Raw genomic sequence first — 13,657 nt, 5'->3', positions numbered from 1 at the left:
CTGATGAACTCAGTCATACTGAAGCTTAGAGAGGAGCGATGTCTATATCCTAGATGGGATGTTTTTCTTTATACAGCATAAGGGATTGAACCTAGGGCCTTGTGTTTATGCACTTTACCACTGACTTATGGTTCTAGCTTTCTGCTTACTATTTTGAGAGAGTAGCTTCCTAAGTTGCCCATGCTGGCCTTTTAACTCACTCTGTAGCAAAGGCAGGCCTTGAATTTGTGGGTTCCCCTGTGACTGTCTTCCTAGTAGATAGATTTTTCTGGTCTGTGGAGGCAGGCAGGCCCAGCTTAAACTTAGTAATTATAAATGTTGCATTATATATTTGCTTCATCATGATATATTTAAAAAAAATCTCTTAGATAAGGACTTTTTCCCTTCAAACATAACCACATCATTACTGTACTCATAAGTAATAATACTTTTTTTATTTTTGGTTTGTTAGGTGATGATCCAAACAAAGTCCACACATTGCATTGGGTTTATTGCAAAAACCAAATACTCATCTGCCCTCTGTGTGTGTGTGTGGTGTGTGTGGTGTGTGTGTGTGTGTGTGTGTGTGTGTGTGTGCGTGAGAGAGAGAGAGAGAGAGAGAGAGAGAGAGAGAGAGGTAATTTTGTTACATATAGAATCTTCAGTGATCAAATTAGGGTAATCTAACATACCTGCTTTTTTTGTGTGTTGGAACCATTCAAAATCTCCACTTCCGGCTATTAAATTATTCAGTAAATTACTGTGGCCACTGTACTGTGGTGTAGGATACTACTTTTGGTTTTCATCCTATTTATTGATTTGTCCTATAGGATTGCCTGTGTTCTAGAATTGACAGATTATATCCTTGTGTTTGTGTTTTTTTGTTTTGTTTTGTTTTTTTTGTTTGTTTTTTTTTTGTTTTTTTTGGTTCTTTTTTTGGAGCTGGGGACCGAACCCAGGGCCTTGTGCTTCCTAGGCAAGCGCTCTACCACTGAGCTAAATTCCCAACCCCATGTTTGTGTTTCTTAATGAGTGGATAGATTCAAGTTTAAATGTCTTTGCTGACAGATATTTATCGATGGTGCTTTGGACTCCTTCCCTCCCCCCGCTTTGTGTGTCTCACATTAGTTATGTAAGTCTGTCCCGCCTTCACATACGATGTAGGCTCTTGGTAGTATTGCTCTGGTCCATTATAAAGGTTTCCCCAAGACATTTTCACTTTAATAATTTTTGTAATTTGTTTATATAAACACACATGGTGGTGTGCTTATTTATGACATATATTGTAGTTCAGGTTGGCTTGGAACTTGATTTGTACTCTGGCTAGCTTCAAACTTAGAAATACCTGCTACTCCCAGCCTTCTGAATGTTGAAATCTCAGGCATGAGTCTCCACACTTGGCTCAATAAACTGTTATCTGTAAGCCAATTTGACCCTTCCCAGACCTTTTTTTTTTTTTTGGAGCTGGGGACCGAACCCAGGGCCTTGCACTTGCTAGGCAAGCGCTCTACCACTGAGCTAAATCCCCAACCTCCCCCCCCCTTTTTTTTTAAAGATTTATTCACTTATTATTATATAAGTACACTGTAGCTGTCTTCAGACACACCAGAAGAGGGCATCAGATCTCATTACAGATGGTTGTGAGCCACCATGTGGTTGCTGGGAATTGAACTCAGGACCTCTGGAAGAGTAGTCGGGTGCTCTTAACCACTGAGCCATCTCTCCAGCCCCTTCCCAGACCTTTTAAATACTTCCCCAAATTTCTTAGTTATGGGGAGGAAGCTAGCTGTTTGGAGTCTGGTTTCCAAAGAGGTAAGGTAGAGATGGTACTGAAATGTGTGTGACACTCTTTCTCGCTCTAATGAAGCTGTCCTCTTCTGTTCATCTCCGTTAGATTTGAGGAACACTGACCAAATGATACTGCCTTGCTAGGTCTTGGTCATGCTCATGGAAGTAGACATATTGCAAAGACCCTTCCTGAATCTCTTTTCATGTCACTGAAGGACATTGAGACTGGGAGCTTTGTAAATGAGAGGCAGCTTTATTGAATGAAATCCAGTCATTTGTGAGTTAAAATTTTCTTTGGAAAGTCACTGATGGCTGAAATACATGAAGGACTGCATAATTTTATTTTGTACATTGCTTAATTTGTTTTCTAATTGATCCTCTGAATATTTCAAGTGAGCATAGCTAGTTCTTACATTTTCCTTCCTTATTTTCTTTCTTGTACTTTTTCTGCAAATATCTTTTTCTGTAGTGTATTATAAAGAACATTTCTTTAACAGTTCAGTTCACCTTTGCAGCCATCATCTGAAGAGGTTCTAGAGGTAAAGAAGCAGAGGATTTTATTCAGTTCAGTCAGTGGTTTGGCCATCTTGGTCACGGGCCATGATTGTGCTAGCCATTCTGCCATACTCCTTATGTCCTTAACCTCTCTTAACTCTCAATACAAGCTGGTCACCCTCCCGAGTTTTTGGACACATATTTTCCCTCTGAGCATTAAGTTCTTGCAACATTTTAATTTTTATTTAACTTGTCATTTTCAAGAAATTTTGTCCTTAAAAGCCACAGGATCCTGACTCAATGGTGAACACCATTACTTGGGAGGCAGAGATGGGGCTGTAAAGTTTCAGGTTAGTGTAGGCTGCTTAGCTCCTCAGTTTCAGGGAAAAGGAAGAAGTATTAAGTGTTTTGGGATGTTCTTTACTGAGATCCCTCACTGACCATATGTAATGTAATTCAGTGCCTTAGGAAATGGCTGCAAAACACTTTTAGAGAATTTTTAAAAAGTGTATTGTTCTATAGAGTTTCACAGGGAATTTTGCAAGGAGTTTGGATTGTCTGCTCTGGCTTGCTCTCTTAGTGTTTACAGTTGGATCTCTTTGTTGACCTAAAAATAAATTGGATTGCATGTGCTTTTTTTTTTTTTTTTTTTTGGTTCTTTTTTTCGGAGCTGGGGATCGAACCCAGGGCCTTGCGCTTCCTAGGTAAGCGCTCTACCACTGAGCTAAATCCCCAGCCCCTGCATGTGCTTTTTTTATTTGAAAGAAATGAAAAAAGTGCTATACTTACAATTTTTGGACCTTTTTAAGTGGGTTTAGATCTTTACCTGTTTTGGTTGTTGAGGAAGATGGTCATTAATTAAAATGAAGGTGGTTCTTTCTAACTTCCCAGGTATATTAATAAAATGAAATAGATATAACAAGCTTTGTAGTTTTAAATTTCCTTTTATATTGTAGCTTTTTAGATGATTTCCTTTTTGTTTTTAAGTAGTTAAGCCTAAATAAGGCTTTTTAGTAATAACGACAGATTGCTTTTAACCCCCCCCCCCCCAAAACAAAACAAAACAAAAAACCTCCTACTTCTACCTACATTGTGTTAGTTTGGTCTTGTTTCTTATTTTGAAGATGACTTTGGCCAGAAGATGCTATTTCTGAATTTATACTCACTTAGCTATAAAAGTGCTTCTAGAAATGGAATAACAATTTTGAAAAACATTTGTTTTGTGAAAAACAACTGAATTGTCAGAATAGTTAGAGTCTGGATCTGGGTTCTTGGTGGTCCATTGATGCTGTTGTTTTCATGAATGGCTTCTTTCTGTCTCTGCTAGTGGCTGGTGAACCCAGTCCTTAGCAGGCACACTTGAATGTCTGTCAGTTCCATGAAGCTTATAGTAATTGTGTAGGTCAGGTTAGTGTCTCAGTAGCTTGTTTTTTTCTGTGGTCATGTTTTTAGGTTTTGTTTCACTTGAAACTTTTCTAAGTTCTTGGGATACATTTCCCTCTTCAGCTATTGCAACATAGGGATGTCTGTCTGGCCATGGTGACAGCTCAGTGGGTTAAAGGACTTACACAGTCTTGAGGACCTGAGTTTTGATTCACAGAACCCACTGTGGAAGGAGAGGACTGACTTCTGTCCCATAGTTCACAGTGCAACTGTGACTGATGTGTATGCTTGTCACAACACACAATAGTAAGACAAGAACATCTAAAAACAAAGAGTTTCTCTCTACTCTGCCTCCCTTTCTGCTTCTGTTGATTGTTTGGAGAGAAACACTCAGTACTTTTAGGAAAATGTAGTTGCTGAGAAGAATAGGACTTAGTAACATTCTGTATTCAGACCACGGAATCACCGTGGCATTTAAGAATGCAGATTTGTTTGAAGATGAAAGTTTGTTTTCTGAAACAAGTCTGGCAAATTCCTAGTTTTCAGGTTTTGTAATACAACACTTAAAAATACAAACTTTAATAGACAGGTAATGTTTGTTGCTGTTTATAAAGTAGGCAGTTTGCTGAAATAGAAAGAGATGAACACCACATTTTTGAATAAAAGTCTGAACACCTGCCCTGGACAGCAAACTCAGCCTCTTGTGCTTCCTCCAGGTTGCTCTGGTGCTGTCTTTTAACCTGGCTTTGTTGGGTTTGTGAGTTTTAGAAGTTTTTTTTTTTCCCCCATTTGGGAAGAGACTCTTTTCCAGGTAGAAGTCCATCTCTAGAGAACAAGCCTGCTTCAGGGCTGTGTGCTGAGGTCTTTGTGGAAAGAATGGTTATTACCAGGGAAGGTTTTCCTTTTGTTTTACTTGCTATCCAGATGCTGCTCAGACTCTCGCTCTCGCACAGGATCACACTATGGATATTCCAAGTCAAGACCGACTGAAGGTAAAATCACCACACGGTGACTTCTTTTCTTGTACAGAGTGGCCCCTTCTCTGTACCTGTGGATCTTGGGCTCCCAAGGCCTTTTCGTGAATGTGGTAAGGATTTAATAAGAAAAGCCCTTGGGGGTTCACAGACCAGGGACAGAGTGAACCTTCTCTGTTCTGCCCTTAACAGAGTTCCAGTCTCTGAATGTGTCTTTGGGATGTAGCACTTCTGATTTTCACTCCTTCCAGTTGCTCTCTCTCTTTCTCTCTTTCTATTTCTTTGCGTGTGTGTGTGTGTGTGTGTGTGTGTGTGTGTGTGTGTGTGTGTGTTTAAGATGGTATATATTTGAGTGTTTGAGGCATTGCTGTATTAGACTGTAGCAGGCTGGTTGCAGTTAAGTTTAAGTTTATGTCATGGCATTATGTCATGAGTTGCCTCAAATGTAGGGAAACTTTTAAGATCATCTTGAAATATGATGAGGGTGTCACTTGCTTTCTGAATATACCTAATAGAAGTAGGCTGTGCAGACAACCTGTTTTTCAAGAGTGTATTTTGTCCTTTGTACACAAGTTATTCCCCTTCCCCAAGTTTGGGGTCCTGCTAGTTCTGCTGGTGGTGTTGAGAGGTGTGTGTTGCCTTTCTTGAGGATTCTTGTCAGCTTTAGAGCTCTCTTTTCTTGTGCATAACCCATTGTGTTGCACACTAACTGGTGAGCCAGAATGGAACTGCTACATCCCCTGGTCTTAGTCATTTCAGCTGTACTAACTGACACCCTTCCCTTTCAGCACGGTGCAACAGAGTGCTCCAACCCCAGAAAAAGAACTGAAGAAGATGATACTCACACACTGCCTACCTCACGACGTAAATGCAGAGATTCCAGAGCAGGTGAGTTTGGATGAAGACTTCTCCCTCTAACCCTCTGTCCTTCCTTTCTTTATTTGCACTTCTAGAAATGACATTTATCTCGATAGTAGGGATTCTTTGGCAGCTTCCGGGCTGTGGGTAGTACAGAACCTTTATGAGCCAGCGAGCTTGAGAGGATGTTGTCCAAGTTTGCTCTCAGTCTTTTGAGTTTCTTTCACCTACTGTAGACTTCATATTTTGACTTCGCTTTTATCTTTTGAGGTAGATGCTAATATTTTAAAGATAAAGTTTGAAAAAATGGCAATATATATATATATAGCAGCACAATATATGTAATAGCAGAGAAGCAGACATTACATAGCAAGTTAAGAACTTCTGGTGCTCTGATAGAACCTTTCATCCTGCTAGATACATGGTCAGGGTGAGTGAGTTAACTGATATTTTGGAAGTTTCTCTTAAAATATTATAACATAATCTTTGGAAATTATGGTGTATTTTGTTTTGTTTTGTTTTATGTACAAAATGATAAATTCCCTAAAGGTATTTAGTTTATAGTATAACGTTTTCTAGTAACTCCTTTCTGGTTCATAATTGGGTCAAAGGTAGATTAGACTTTTGATTATATCTGAGAAAGTTATGTTACTAAAGTTGTTTTATATGTTTAAATTAAATTTGAATAGTTTATCATGCTGGATTGTTTTCTCATTGTATTTGAACATTTAAATTGGTTTTAATCTATGTTTACGTTGAAGTTATTTCAGTCCTTTAAATGTGTGATTTCATTTAACTGCAAATTCTTATTTTCTACTCAGAAAAAGCTGGACACTATGTGTAATTTGTGATAGAAATTTAGGAATGAATAGTTCTAGACTTTTCAGCAAGGTCTACAGGTAGACAGGACAACATTTTACTTGTGGAAATAATCATTCATATTCCTTTTATACTAAATTGTAGAGCTTGAATACGTGAGTATAACTTTAATGATTCTGTCTTGGGAATTAGTTTCTGATCATTAAAGTAATGAATGGATAAAATGTAATTGAAGTTTTTCTGGCCACAAATATGTCTATGATGATAGCAGGATGTAATTAGTTAAGCTGTGTTCTGGCAGGGACCAGTTGGTTGTAGAAATCTTTGAACTGTATATGCCTGGGCATGTTTATGCTTCTGTGACTGCCTTCACTAGGTCCAGTGCATTGGGAAGAGGTGGACGACAGGGAGAAAGTAGGGAAAGGGTAAAGTACTACATTAAGACTAGCGAATGGGAAGAAAAAGGTGACCTATGACAAGAGGAGCTTAGTAACTGTCCAGGTCCTTTACTTAAAATACGGGTGGCCTTGTTATCTGTGGGACTTTCAGGTACTGATTTCTCAAGGAGCCCTTGATCCAGAAAAGACACATATATGTGTTTATTTGGACAGTTCTCTGTTGATAGTGGTTGTTACCTAACAAAGCAAGCTTTATTGATAACTGTCCCAAATATGTGCCACCAGTAAGACTTTCTTAACCTTTTACTCCCAATAGGGTCTGTACCTCTCTGCTTTGACCTCAGGGGTTGGGCTACTATGTAATTGCCATTTGTAATCCAGTGGCTAAGCCAGTATCAAAAGGTGCATTAGATTGCATCATTGTAATGATACTGTTTTTGTTTGTTTTTGAGATGGAGTCAACTGTGCAGCCCTGGCTAAAGCCAGAGCATGCTATGTGCTGGGATTGAAGGCAGGTGTATACTACTGTGCCTAGCTCTAAATCATCACCATTATTTATTACAGGGTTGGGATGTTAAAAATTTCAGAAAATGGCCATTTTGAAATCCTTTTAGAACAGCACATTCAGATGCTTTTAGAGTTTTGTGTCCTGAGTGTTCCTGCTTGCTAATGAAACCTAAATGGGAGGTTTGAGACATGCCACTAAGGTATTTGATTCCTGTTTCCTTCTTACTGAGAATAGGAGTTTCTTTTTACTTATTTTACAAAGATTGTTAAGTATTCTAAGAAAAATCTTGGTTCTTCTATATTACCTATAGTTATTTTCATTTGATTTCTGTAGATGAAGACTTGATAGAACATTTATCTCAAGATGAGACATCTAGGCTTGATCTTGATTTTGAGGAGTGGGATGTTGCTGGCCTGCCTTGGTGGTTTCTAGGGAATTTGAGAAACAACTATATACCTAGAAGTAATGGCTCAACTGATTTACAGACAAATCAGGTAAAAGTGACATCTGAGGAGCTGTTTTTGCTTTGTGTTTTGTTCTTTTACTCTGACTGTGTTGCATTCTTAGCTAAAGCTCTTACTGTTTTGTTTGATCTGTATGTGTATGATGCTCAAATGTAGTCCTGACTTCTAAATTCCACATTGAACCCCCACTGTTACAGAGTTTGACCTTGAACATGAAACCTCTTTTTCTTAAGTCTTCCCTATCTTTTCTTTCTACTTAATAAGTCTAGCTAAACTACAGGAGATGCTGACTTTCTTCTCCATCATACACACTTAAACCAGGCTGGTATGGAGCTCAGAGATGTACCTGTCTCACCTCCCTGGTGCTGGGATTAAAGATACACACTACCACCACCTGGTACCATTGGTGTTTTTCATGTATGTGGTTGAGCAGTTTCACACCACAGCTATATTTCTTGATTTTAATATTTTTGATTTTTTTAAAAAATATTTTTAGTGCATGAATGTATGCATGAGCATCTGAATATATGTCTGTATACTGCCTATGCAGGTGTCCAGAAGCCAGAAGGAGGTTCTAAGATCTCTCTCTCTTTTTTTTTTTTTTTTTTCTCGGAGCTGGGGACCAAACTCAGGGCCTTGTGCTTGCTAGGCAAGCGCTCTACCACTGAGCTAAATCCCCAACCCCTCTAAGATCTCTTAGAGCCAGAGTTACAAACAGTTGTGAGCTGCCATCCGGGAACTAAACCTGATACTCTTATTTATTTATTTATTTATTTATTTATTTATTTATTTATTTATTTATTTATTTATTTATTTTATAAGTACACTGTAGCTGTCTTCAGATACACCAGAAGAGGGCATCAGATCTCTTTACAGATGGTTGTGAGCCACCATATGGTTGCTGGGAATTGAACTCATGACCTCTGGAAGAGCAGTCGGGTGCTCTTAACCGCTGAGCCATCTCTCCAGCACCCAACAGTACATTTTTCAAATGCTTACCTTGCGTTACTGCCATGTTTATAGTTCTTCAGCGGGATGAAGAAATAGCTGCAGAGCTTCTGTATCAGTCTGCATCAGTCTGCATCAGTCTGTATCAGTCTGCATCAGTCCGTATCAGTCCATATCAGTCTGCATCAGTCTGTATCAGTCTGTATCAGTCTCCACTGTTCACTGCCTGTATTCCAGACACACAGCTTTTTAATGCTCTTGTTCAGAACTCCTTCTTTCTTGAGGCTACTTAAATTTGTTTTCCGGTTTGTGAAACATCCCCCTCAAATCTATTTCTTTCCTTTTTGTGATTTAGAATGTGAATGTAACTTCTTTTTTAGAGGAGTCCTCATAACTGATTCCAAGATGACTGTGTTGTATGTCCCATAGGGATCCATTTCTTACCTTTAGATGTCCACTCCTAAGTGGTAACCCTGCATGACCCCACCTTCAACATTTCCTCCTCTCCAACTATCCTGTTCTTTTGGCTTTTTTTTTTCTTAAGCCTTTTTAAAAATGTTTAAAGTTAGTATATAAAGGGAGCTAGAGAGATGGCTCAGCAGTTAAGAACACTGGCCGCTCTTCCAGAGGTCCTGAGTTCATTTCCCAGTACCCACATGGTAGCTCACAACCATCCGTAGTTCCAGTTCCTGGGGATCTGACTCCTTCACACAGATGTACATGCAGGCAGAACACCAATGTAAATAAAAACAAACCATTAAAAAAATAAATTCCCAGGCTGGAGAGATGGTTAAGAGCACTGACTGCTCTTCCAGAGGTCCTGAGTTCCATTCCCAGGAAGTACATGGTGGCTCACAACCATCTGTGATGGGATCTGATGCCTTCTTTTGTGTATCTGAACACAGCTGCGGTGTACTCATATAAAGTTAAAAAAATATCCCCTAACAAGTGGAGTGGAGTGGGGCTGTCTCAGTCTCTGTTCCCTGCTATTAGGTCATCTTCCCCTTACCTGGACTGCCTGGTTGGGCCTCAGTGGGAGAGGATATGCCTAGTCGTCCTAAACCTAGATGTCCCAGGGTGGGGTTGTATCCAAGTGGAGGGGGCAATGGGGAGAAGGATTTGTAAGGATGGGACTGGGAGTGCATTAAAAAGCAGGATATAAAGTAATGGGCTTCATTATGTCATTTTCATATATCATTTTTCTTTGAAGTAAACTTGCTTTTATTAATAACAAAAATGCTTTTAATAATAAAAAGCAAGCTGGACACTTAGAATGTGAATCAACTTTTTTTTTTTTTTTTTTTTTTTTAGTGGACAAAGGCTTGCTTTATTTTACTGACTGATCCACATTCCACCACAGCAAGGCCACTATGCACAGACATGAGGGACGCTTGATTTCTTGCTGTCTTCCTCCATGGACAGAGTCTTGATGATGATCTCTTTGAATCAACATTTTTAAATTTATTTTTATTTTATGTGACTTGGTGTTTTGCCTGCATGTATATGTGAGGGTGTCAGAAGTAATTAGTAATTTCATTTATATATATTTTGTTTATTTTGTTTTTGTTTTTCAAGACATGGTATAGCCTTGGAACTTATTTTGTAGATCAGGCTGACCTTGAACTTATGAAATACACTTGCTTCTGCTCCCCAAGTGCTAGGATCAAAGGCATGTGCCGCCACCACCTGGCTCGTTTACATTTTTTTAGTAAAATAAAATATAAGATAGAAACCATCACATTGAAGCTAGGCAGGGCAAATCAACAGAAGGAAAAGAGCCCAAGAACACAAGAATTAGAGGCCCTTCTGTTCACACACTCAGGAATCCCATAAAAATACTAAACTAGAAAACTGTAATATATACGCAGAAGACCTGCTGTAGACTTGTGTAAGGCCTGTGCTTGCATTTGCTGTTTCTGTCTCTGAGTTACATGGACTTTACTCAGTTGATTTGGAGGGTTTATGGATCATCCTTAGTGGTCCTTCATCTCTACTCCCTTCCTATGTCGTCTGCTGTTGCCCTTTTCTTCCCTCTTAGTAGCCCCTCCTCCACCACTCGCTTTCCTGTCACCTGTATTCAATGACTATCTCTATCTCCTTGGTGGTTTTACAAGACACCACCACCACCACATGCGCGCGCGCACGCGCGCATGCACACACACACACACACACACACACACACACACACACACACACACACACACCCATTCAGTATCTATCTTTCTGAGCCTGGCTTATTTCACTTAACACAATGCCTGAGAATGTCATTTGTTTCTTATGGCTGAATAAGATTCTGTTGTCTCTATGTACCATACTTTCTTTATCCATTCATCTGTTGATGAACATCTAGGGTAGGCCCATTTCTTTGCTTTTGGGAGAAGTACAGCAGTAAACATAGATATGCAAATATGTATGTGGTAGGACCTAGAGTCCTTTGAGTATGTACTGGAATGGAAAAGTTTTATGTGAAACCTTCATGCTGATGTCCATAGTCACTCCATTAATGGTGTGTGTGTGTGTGTGTGTGTGTGTGTGTGTGTGTGTGTGTGTGTGTGTGACTAGCAGTGCATAAACATCCCTTTCATCATTTGTTTGCTTACCTTAATTAGTTATCTTAATTGATAGTCTCAATTGCTCTTGCTACTTTAGTTTTTACATTTGTGTTTATTGTTTGTTTACTCTCAATGAAATGTAAGACCAGAGCCTTTTCATTGATTACTTACTGTACCTACAACAGTAGTAACTGGTACTAGCAGTACTAGCAGTATTTGGTAATAGCATAACAGTAGCAGAGCAGGGTTGGAGAGATGGCTCAGTGATTAAGACCATATAGGCTGTTCTTCCAGAGGTCCTGAGTTCAATTCCCAGCATCCACATGGTAGATTTGTAATGGGATCTGATGCCCTCTTCTGATGTGTAGGTGTACATGAGGGTAGAGTACAGTAAATAATTCCTAAATAAAATGGCAGAGTACAAAGTTCTATAAAATATCATGTGGATAATGGGGTGGTTTAGAGACTTAAGAATGCTTACTCTTCTTACGGAGGACCTAGTCTTACTTCTCAGCATCCACTTGGTGGCTCACAGCTGGTGATGCTCAGTTCCAGAGGATGCCCTTTTCTGGTCTTTGTGGGCTCTGTATGCAGCAAAACACCTGTGCACACAGAATAAAAATAAATCTTTAAAAAACCTGTATAGGTGAATGCAGTAAGTTAAGTTTGTATATGGTGGATGTTGTTGAAAGCTTCAGAAAGTAGTTGTGTGTGGTGGTATATGTGTGTAAACTGTACCTAGAGTCTGGGGTAGGAGGATATTGAGTTTGAATCCAGTGAATTCCAGGCTCACTAGAGCTGCATAATGAAACTATTTTTCAAAAAGAAACACAAATTTTAAAAGTATCATGTTCAAAGAATGGGATTGCATCAGTGTTTCTCTGGAAAGCAGTCATTGGCATTAAATTAGGAAGGATATATCAGAAAGCACAGGACTTTTCTAGATTTTCACTTATGGAGATGACTGTAGAGTGCATTCTGTTTAGTAGAACAATTGTTAAGTTCTTTTAAGCTCCTTTTATACCATTTCTTGTATTTTGTACCTCATTTACTGTTAAAGAATTGTCAGGTACCCTTGCGGCTGTCCGTTCTGTAGAGACCTGCTGAGTGAGGACATCCTGCTGAGGAGAGCTGTGGTGCTCTCTGGATGGTGTTCTCTGGATGGTGCTCTCTGGGTGGCTTTACGTTGACTCAGCGTCTGATAAGTCACCAGTTACAAAGCTCCTTTTATTTCTCTGTTAGGATATAGGTACTGCCATTGTTTCAGACACTACGGACGATTTGTGGTTTTTAAATGAGACCGTGTCAGAGCAATTAGGTGTTGGAGTAAAAGTTGAAGCTGCTAACTGTGAGCAACCAAGTGAAGTAGGGAGAACAAGAGACAAGAAGGTATGTGCCAGCATTCTCACCCGGTGTCTGTCTGTGTTCTAGAACCATCCTCAGTTTTAAGATTTTAAATTGTTAGACAAGGCTGCCTCAGAAATGAGCCAAGATTCATGGAGAGGTTCTTGCAATGTTAGGGACCTGCTGCCCCTCCACTTCAGTGGGCTCACTATGGAATGGTTCTTTTAGAAACTTTTGCTTATAAGGCAAAACTATAAATGGCCTTAACAGTTTCTGTTACAGGAGAAGAGACTTCTCGAATTTAGAGAACTTTGGTAGCTTTGTAACCACTTCATAACAAAATTGGAAAAAGCTAATTTCTAAGACCTGTTTTAAAGTCAGTGTGATTTTTCTCCTATATGAGGATAGGAGCTTGAGCTTCCATTGTTCTCCCCAAGAGCTTGCATTCAGTTTCTCATGCCCATGCTCTCTCTTGGTCTCCTTGGACATTGTTCACAGGATTAAAGCCACATACATACACATCATTTAAAGTAAAAGAAATTAGACCTGTTTATGGTGGTACACACCATTAATCCCTACACTGGAGGGCAGGGGCAGGAGGGTGGACCTCTGAGTTTGTGGACATCCTGGTCTACAGAGCTAGTTCCAAGATAGCCAGGGCTACACAGAGAAACCTTATCTTGAAAAGAACTTAAAAAGGTATCACAGTGAAGGCATACACTTAAAGTAGCAGCGTGGGTGTCAGAAGACTAGGCAGCAGAGCTAGTGCTCAGCACGGAGACAGGCTTCAGCAGTGTCCACTGACGGTGGGGAAGTGTCATACAATGACAACCCATTGTCATTGTACACTAACTGAAGAAAGATCTTTAAAGAAAGACACTGAGGGGTCAGAGAGGTGCTCAGTGGTTAAGAACACTAGTTATTCTTTCAGAGGTCCCAGGTTCAAATCCCAATACCTATGTGGCAGCTTACAGCTGTCAGTAACAATAGGATCCGACACCACAGACATACATATAGGCAAAACACTAATACACATAAAATAAAAATAAATTACTAAAAAAAAGCCACTGAATAAATACCGCTGTATATAAAGGTAGCAACAAAAAAACAAATGGTGGCTTAAATTGGGCTATCTCATTCATACAGG

The 13,657-nt window shown here is 39.5% G+C and overlaps 1 protein-coding gene across 15 annotated transcripts in view; it reads left to right on the top strand.

Moving 5' to 3' along the window:
* Positions 1-13,657, top strand: part of Mdm4 (MDM4 regulator of p53) — a 146,006-nt gene that overhangs the window by 58,962 nt on the left and 73,387 nt on the right. For 6 of the 15 annotated variants that reach the window (XM_039090702.2, XM_039090700.2, XM_063272289.1 and 3 more), the window contains 4 exon segments: positions 4,570-4,637; positions 5,408-5,507; positions 7,536-7,696; positions 12,409-12,555. In XM_039090702.2, coding sequence (XP_038946630.1) covers positions 4,570-4,637; positions 5,408-5,507; positions 7,536-7,696; positions 12,409-12,555 — 476 coding nt within the window. 15 annotated transcript variants of the gene reach the window in all.

Source organism: Rattus norvegicus, chromosome 13 (assembly GCF_036323735.1).
Source record: "Rattus norvegicus strain BN/NHsdMcwi chromosome 13, GRCr8, whole genome shotgun sequence".
NCBI classification, from domain to species: Eukaryota; Metazoa; Chordata; class Mammalia; order Rodentia; family Muridae; genus Rattus; species Rattus norvegicus.
This window is presented reverse-complemented; position numbering and strand designations above follow the sequence as displayed.